Source organism: Meriones unguiculatus, chromosome 1 (assembly GCF_030254825.1).
Source record: "Meriones unguiculatus strain TT.TT164.6M chromosome 1, Bangor_MerUng_6.1, whole genome shotgun sequence".
Taxonomy (NCBI): Eukaryota; Metazoa; Chordata; class Mammalia; order Rodentia; family Muridae; genus Meriones; species Meriones unguiculatus.
The window spans coordinates 175,627,435-175,636,269 of record NC_083349.1 but is presented as its reverse complement, the minus strand read 5'-3'; the positions used below and the strand labels follow the sequence as shown (position 1 = coordinate 175,636,269).

At 35.9% G+C, this 8,835-nt stretch overlaps 1 protein-coding gene across 1 annotated transcript; it reads left to right on the top strand.

Moving 5' to 3' along the window:
- The first annotated feature begins 5,129 nt into the window (after nt 1–5,129).
- LOC110562677 (olfactory receptor 10N1-like) lies at nt 5,130–6,047 on the top strand. Its single transcript, XM_021659508.1, has one exon. The coding sequence runs from the start codon at nt 5,130–5,132 to the stop codon at nt 6,045–6,047; it is 918 nt and encodes a 305-aa protein (XP_021515183.1).
- Nucleotides 6,048–8,835: the final 2,788 nt, after the last annotated feature.

Here is an 8,835-nt window from a genome sequence, read left to right as displayed (position 1 = left end):
ATCTGAATAATGGAGCTTTTACCTAAGTAAAAGACACAGGTCTGCCATTAAGTGGGGTTCTGGACAATGGAATCTAATTCAGTCGAGTGAGAATTCACATGGAAGTTTCATTACAAAACTAATGGAAAGATCCAATAACTGTACAAAATATTTACAAGTCACTGGACTTTGAAATAAATGCATTTATAAATATGTTCAAAAATTACCTAAAATATAGTATTTTCAAAGGTTTGTCCTCTAGTCATATACCTTCAGGCATTATTCTTTCTCCTCAAGTAATTTACTCAGACTTGCCATATTCACTTTTATCTCAGTGTAGTTATCTTCCTAAATGCTTTAGGAAGAATCTCCCTCAATGTCCATGAAACTAGGGGCTCACTATGCAAATAAAACAGTTCAAGAACATCATATCATTAAATTTTTGCAGCAACTCTGTGAAGTGAATTTAATTTCAGTTTATCGGAGCACTTTCAATGGATGTCTGCTATAAACAAGATATGATTTACAACAGCATGCAGCGTGTTCACGATAACATGCAGGCACAAAGCACATTATAGTTGCACATGCCAAAACCAGTATCACGTGACACAAATGGGAAACAAATGAGGAGAAAGCAATGGGAATTCAATGGTCTGGCATAAAATTTCCTTCTTACCCTTCTGGCACTGTTTTTAATAATAATAGCATTATTATGATGTTCTTGAACTGTTTTATTTGCATAGTGAGCTCCTAGTTTCATGGACATTGAGGGAGATTCTTCCTAAAGCATTTAGGAAGATAACTACACTGAGATAAAAGGGGGAACTGTAGAGAGCTGCGGAATGCTATGCCTTAAAGATGGAGCTGGTTTCCGCCTTCCACCTTTCCGATGGTGAGTGCTCTCTGTCACGAACAATATTTGGCTAAGGCTGAGGATCTGGCTTGCTTCCATGTATGTGGACCTATCTGCATTGCCCCCGTGGCACGCCTGGGTTGGCTACCCAGAGGCTATTTAAGCTGTGGGCTGGCTTTCCCCAGGGTCCGAGGATTGTTCAAGGTTCCTGAATAAACTGCATTGAAAAAAAAATAATAATAATAGCATTACATTTTACTCTCCCAAATCTGCTTGAAATGGCAAATTTAACTGGGGGCATTGGCTTGATGTTTCTGGTGCACAATTTTTTAAAATTATTTTATTATCATTTGTTACAATTTATTCAATTTGTATCCCAGCTGTGGCCCCCTCCCTCGTCTCCTCCCAACACCACTTTCCCTCCATATGCCCCTCCCCTAGTCCACCGATAGGGGAGGTCTGGTGCACAATTTTATCCTTGCTTAAGATGGGAAGCCAAGCTTAAAAGTTATAAACTATGGATCTGTCGTTATACCATCAAAAATCAGAAGTAGACCGGTTCGGATAATCCACATCCATATGAAAATTGGGTATGATAATGCGTATCTGCAAGCCCAGCAACAGTGGGTGGGGCATGCTGACAGGTTGTTCTGAGGACTTGAAGACCATCCAATCTAACCAAAACACCAAGCTGTTGAGTCAGTGAGAGATCTTGTCTCAGTTAAGGTAGAGGATCATACACAAGATATCTGAAACTGATCCTTGGCCTCCAAATGTACACTACACATCTGCATACATACAAATATACCACACAGACACACACACACACACACACACACACACACACACACACACAAATTCTCAAATTAGTTTTTACAGTTCTGTTTGAGTTACTCTGAATAGACCATGTTTTACCTTTCCTAGAAAATGCTTTAATTTTGAGTTCTGTCTTTTGGAAAACCATACTTTACAAACTTTAATACTGAGCCATCTTAAGTTGCTATTTGAATTATCATTCTGTTTCTGTGTATCTGTGATTCCTATGAACTTGCCTAGTATTGAGTATATAATTGGCGAGAATAGAATTTTACTTCTTTTTTAAAATGACACCTGAGTTTGTAGGGGAAATGTTATAAAATGGTAGCAAACAATATCTCAGTCTGCAATATTACTTTTTTCATAAGGCATTTCTCATGAGTCTACTTCGGTTTGAATTGTTATCATAGTATGTGTCTTGTATAAACTGCTTTAGGATCAGCTGCGGCATGACTTATTGCTACCCATGCACATCACAGAGGCCAGCCATTAGTGTCATTTCTATTGCACTCTGTTGGAATGTTTTCACATGAGAACTGTATGGGGTTATATAAGCACTAAAGGGTGTGTCCCCATTTTTTTTATCACTTGCATATTTTCTAACAAAATTCAGCTATCTCTATGTGGAACAAAGGGTATTTCCAAAAGAGACATTCATACTTCATGGCGTTCATGCCAACCTTAAATCACTGTTTTCCTCCCTTTGCTTTAAGTGAAGATGTGAATAACATTTCTCAACTCTTCTTCTCCACAAATAACTAGAAGCAGTTAACATTTAAAACAAATCTGTCCCTCTTAAAAGTCTCATCTTTTCTAATTACTATCCCTCATCCTTCTGCCAGGAACAGATCCAAGCTAAATCATATGTTCATTTATTAACAGGAGTTTCAGAAGAAAAATATTATCTGAGCTAGCTAATAATAAGCATACCTGAATGTTCATTACACATTAACTACACCTATAGAGAGAAACACTACAAGTTTCCAACAGTATTTTTTCCATTTTATCCTGATTTGCAATGACTCTCTCTGCTCATCAAGACTAAATTAAATTGTCCTGAAAACTCTAAAGATGTGTTTCTATAACTCTGGAACGACCAGTAACCATGACCTACAATGCTGCACACAGAAAAGTCAAATTAAAGTCCAGATGATTTTCCATGAGAAATTGTGAAACATTTTAGGAATAAGTGGAAGAATATTAGCTTTCTTCTAACAAGAACCCAAACTATCCAAGACTTAATGACTTCAATGCAATAAACTTCCATTATAAACTTCATACAATAATGAAAATAAATTATTTTAATAATTTACTATATGCGATTATCACAAGAACTAAGATGATCAATCTAAATGCATCTTAAGCATTCTGGTTGTTTGAAAAGATTTTATTCTACTTCAGATACTTTTAACTAATTCCTATTCATATTCTTTCATATTGCTATGTAATTTTCAGTAATAGTGTAATTTTTCAGTAACAGTGATGGTTTCATGTGGTTTTCCTCAGGAAATTCCATTTCCTTTTCTTTGCTTTTCATGCAACTTACTATTTTCATATTTCATCCTTCACCAATGTAAAATGACTAAGTGCCAGTTATTATGGAGATGCTTGGCATTTAGCCCGCCTCTGTCCTTCCTCAAGAATCAAATGTTTCATAATGTAAACAGTATCTAAATGTTCTCCAGTAGGTATGGAATCTGGAAAGAAAAGATGAACATTGTGGCTTTGGAGTTCATTGTTTCAAAGTCCTAAATAAGGTTCCAGATTGAAAGTAACCATTTTTGAACCTTCAATTTGTGTCAACACAATCATGGAACATCTCAAATATGATGTTATAGAGATAGAGTAATTACTATCAATGACATGGTCTCTTCTTGGAGCACATAGTTCAATCATGTTCATAAAGTAATTTCCAACTTGTCATTTAGGGATGCATCCACTGAACAAATGTTTTAATTCCAGCTCTTTAATACACACTATGCTAGATTAGATTTAGATTATAAATCACAGTCTTTATTTTAGGGACCTTGAACTTAGTATTTTCTGGACTCTTTCTCTCTAGAACATCATGTTTGGACATTGATGGTAAGGACTTATCACTTCCACTGTTTTAGAAGGTATTTTTTTTTAACACAGGAATTACCAATTTTAAGAGATTAGAGAAAAGGACTATGAATTCAACATTAGACATCAGAGCAATGTTGACTGAAGGATTCCTGTATAATTTGAATCCCAAGAAAATGGATAAAATAAAAATGCTATGTGAAAAACAGTCTGCTCATGGTTGAGTCCCAAGAACCTTGAAATGCAAGTATTTCAACAGACTTCTTATCCCACTCACCCAGAGGTACTTTTGGGTTCTTCGCAAACTCAGTTGCCTATTTTCATTCAAATGAAACAAAGCAAAATATGGCATGGACATATGCAAATCACAATGCATGAGGATGTATGTAGCAAAAGAATACATCTGTATGTCTGCTGTGGAACATTCTTCCATTTTTAGTAATATCCAGGTATGTGCTAATATCTATTGAGAACATTGGATAAAGTGAAACATATTTACCTTAAATTTTTGGTCAATAAAATCTTTGCAAATATTAAGCATCCAAGAAGTCCAGGTTTGATTTGTTTCAATGTTCTAATCAGTCAAAATTCAATATATAATGGTTATTATGTGAAGAAATGAATATCATATATTGTACAATGTTTATATGATATTCATTTCTTTACATAGCATGTAACTCCATTAAAATATAAAACCAACAAAATGAAACATGGCTGCTCAATTCTAAGGAATTTTAAATCTAAAATAATATGAAAATTTTTACTGTCAGTTCATTTTTATGTAAATGAACATTGTCATATGAGAAAATGTTCTAACCAAGGAATATATGTATATACATATATATGCATGTGTGGATCTATCTACATTTATACACAGATATGTGTGTGTGTGTGTGTGTGTGTATATATATTGGAATAGTGTAAAAACCCTAAATTGCTCTTTATGATGACCCATCCTTCAAATTAGAGGTGAAGGACCCCAAGTTCAACTTTGATGAATATCTTGGCGTGCTAGTTAATATTATCAAGTGATTTAAAATTCTCCAAATGGAATGAAAAGGAACAATCTTCCAGGTTGGATTATCATTATGTGTTTTAAATGATGGATTAGGGGAATTAGCTAAACCATGTCATTGCTTGGTACTTTGAACTCTGTCATCTTAGTTTACCTGTTATTTTGGCATGTTAAGCTTTTGCTCTGTTCTCATTCATGCTGTAGAGGAAATATATCTTTAGATATGAAGTCTGTATTCATATTATGCTTATATAGCACACAGATAACCTTGAAATGATTCTCATTGTTATTACTAAGGACAAAAAAATTAATAAAAATTTATAACAGGAAGCACTTTACTTTTATTAACCTCCACATTCATATTTTTATGTTTAGAATAATGTAAAACAGACTTCCTGAGCCATGGGAAATCACACATTGCTGGAAGAATTTATTCTACTGGGACTACCCCAGACACAAGGTCTGGAAACTCTACTTTTTGTTGTGTTCTTATTCATCTACTTTTTCACCTTGCTTGGAAATTTGCTCATCTTTGCAGCAATAGTTTCTTCATCTACCCTTCACACCCCTATGTATTTCTTCTTGGGACTTCTATCCATCTTTGACATGTTGTTCCCATCAGTAACCTGCCCCAAGATGCTCCACTATCTCTCTGGCCAGAGCCCAGCTATCTCTTACAAAGGCTGTGCGGCCCAACTATTCTTCTATCACTTCCTGGGTGCTACTGAAGGCTGCCTCTACTCAGTGATGGCCTATGACCGCTATGTTGCCATCTGCCACCCACTGAGATACATGCTCATCATGAAACCAGGAGTGTGCCTGGGCTTGGTCATAGTATCCTGGGTGATAGGATGTCTTCAGTCGAGCATTCTGACATTCTTTACCTTTCAGTTAACCTACTGTGGACCCAATCATGTCCATCATTTCTTCTGTGACCTTCCTGCAGTTTTACCCCTGGCTTGTACTGATAACACACTGGCCCGGAAGGTGGGTTCCATCAATGTTGGCTTTCTGGCTCTGATGCTTCTCTTCAGTGTTTGTATCTCCTATGCACACATTGGGATTGCTATTCTGAGAATCCGTTCAGCAGAGGGCAGGCAGAAAGCATTCTCCACCTGCAGTGCCCACCTCAGTGCCATCCTCTGTGCCTATGGACCTGTGATCATTATCTATCTTCAGCGCACACCGAACCCTCTGCTTGGGGCTGTGGTGCAAATATTAAATAATATTGTCTCGCCCATGCTGAACTCTTTAATCTATTCACTGAGGAACAAGGAAGTGAAGAGATCCTTGAGAAGGGTGTTTCACACTTTAGCTTAGATGTTTAGATTTTGGAGTTTATAATGGACTTTTAAAAATTATTATCCCTTATCATTAATCTCTGGTTTCATTGTCTTAAACAAAACAGCACACAACAGAGAAACTTATTTACAGCATGTTCTGTTTTGTTTTGCCTCAACAATCACCAGTGTCTCATAATTAATTCTATAACTATTCTTATTGCCCATGCTTTTCCTGGGCAAGTAATCTGTAGCCTCATTAAAAAAATAGCTGAAATAAGTTTTCTTGTCTAAGTGAAGTTTCTTTTTTGTGATTAAATATAGAAAATACCTTTGACCCTTCTTTTACTTCTTTCTGTGTCAAGTCTGGCCTTACCACAACTTCCTTTGCACTGGGAATACACTTATGCTTTCTGCCTACTAACATTTCCTGTCTCCTATTTTTTTAGATTCTTAACTCATATTTTTAGAGCATTAATTATTCTTCAGACACTGAGATGAACTTTTTCACCTATACCATCTTATTTAATTTTTCTATGGTAAGGGCTTTAAAGATAAGGTCCTCAAAAACCCAATCAGTTTGGTTTATAATTCAGTAACCAGGTCTTTAGTTCAAATATAGTTTGCTTCAAAATTATTGATGATTGATAACAAGTACTTTACCTATTGGGTCATATTTTTGAACTCCACACTTTTATCCACTCAAGTATACGGATAAATGAATAAACAAAATTAAAATTTAAACACACACACACACACACACACACACACACGGCCCTGTTGGGTTTTCAGGAATAAAGCTTCCTTGAATCACCTGATTGACAATGAGCCAATCACTCAAGAGAGCTTATGACAGAAAGGAGCAGGTCAGAAAAAACAAACAAACAAACAAACAACAACAAAAAACTGGTACTGATCACAGACAGGTCTTTTGGTATACTGACTCTGTCCTCACCATTCATTCTGCTCTACTTTTGTCTTCACCTGTTAGGTAGAGTATAGTGTTTTGCTGTGCTGTATCCAGTGACAGTAAAACTAGACTTGGCTCAAGTACTCTTAAAGAATCATCTGCCATGCCTTTATCCCTGCAATCTTCTGTCAGTGTCTTCATTACTCTCAGCCTAAATCAATGGACAGGCTTCCTACCCAGTAGGAATGTATCATTATTTGTTCAATTATTATGCTCATTTTATTTCCTCTCCAAGCAGTATTTTTCTAACTGAGCCTCCACCTGCTCTGGAGGTGAGAATTATTTCTCAATTAAAAGTAACAGAATCCAAGGAAGAAACAAGGATATTTGTGGTGATTTGAATGAGAATAAGCCCCGTAGGCTCATATATTTGAGCATTGACCCTTGTTGGTGGAACTGTTTGGGAAGGATTAGGAGGTGTTGCCGTGTTGGAGGAGGTGTCTCCCTGGAGCCTGGGATTTGACATATAATTCACAGTGCACTATCCTGCTTCATGGATGGTGGGGGGAACTAATACTACTAATGAGAATTGAGTTATGAGTTTCAAGAGTGCATACAAATACAGAGCATTAAAGAAGAAGAATGAAGGCCTTTTTGATCTTATCAGGTTAGTCTAAAAAAGCCTCTACTATAAACATTGTCAGCAGATTTCTCAGACCTCCCGTCTTGACACTTGGTTCTTGACTGTTTGAAACTTGTCTAGTCTGAGATGTATATTTGCCTGCGAATGTTTGTCTGCTTATCATAACTATGCTTTCAAATATACCTACCATTAACTCTTCATATATTCCTGTTAGTCTGAGGTATAAAACTTGATGTTGATTAAACTATGAGAGGGTTTCCTCAACTTCATAATAGACCATATTTTCAAAGTCATATGCTTTGGTGACTCCTAAACTTTGTGTCTCACAGGGTTCTCAGTCTCCTTTCTTTGAAGTGCTTTATAAATACCCCCACATGGCAATGCTCCCCCATGGTTATTTATATGCACAAAAATAGATAGATTGATAGGTAGATAGATGATAGAGAGGTAGGTAGATAGATAGATAGAACCTTTAAATATTATTGAGAACACAGAATACCATTAAAAAAAAAAAACATGTGTTATCCAGAAAGTTACGTGTTAAGATACCCCAAACAGAGACTTTCTTCACCAAACAACTCATTTTGACTTGGAAAAACCCTGGGTTCTGCCTCCTTTCACTGTAGGTGAGGCAAACTTTTCCAAATATCTCAGTATTTAGTTTAAAAACTTCCTCCCAGTAATTTCCTTCCACATTCACCTGTGTGATGTAGAGGTCGATTAGTCAGTTCTTCTTACAATATTTGTCAATGATAAAATAACTAAATCTTTGACAAAACCTGATAATGATTCCTGAGAAAATTAGTTCAGTTGAAGACTGAGAAAACTAGTTCCTGAACTATTTACTTAGCCTATGTTCATTTATTTTGTCTTGGGACAATCTTAGGGTATCTATATCTCTGAAAAAAAGAGATTAATTTCTTGCGAATTATAGTTAATCAATGTTGTGAATTAACGATGCTGTCAATTAAAGACAAAGTTTAATAACATACTGAATAGTTCTATAATATGCACCTGTGACGATATTGTGCCAAATGCTTAACATTTTCAGATTACAACTGATTTGATAATATAGCTGACAATGACTGGGATAATATAAAAATCTCTCAAATACCACTTTAGTTTTGTGAGCCATCATTACAACTGTTGTTTAATAGATTAATAGATATCTCCAAATCCATCCATTTCCACAGGAAGAAGACATTGCTACTCAGATTAGAAAGGGATGAAACAGAAAGCCCAGGAAATTGAAGGAATAAGCCAGTGCCACACACA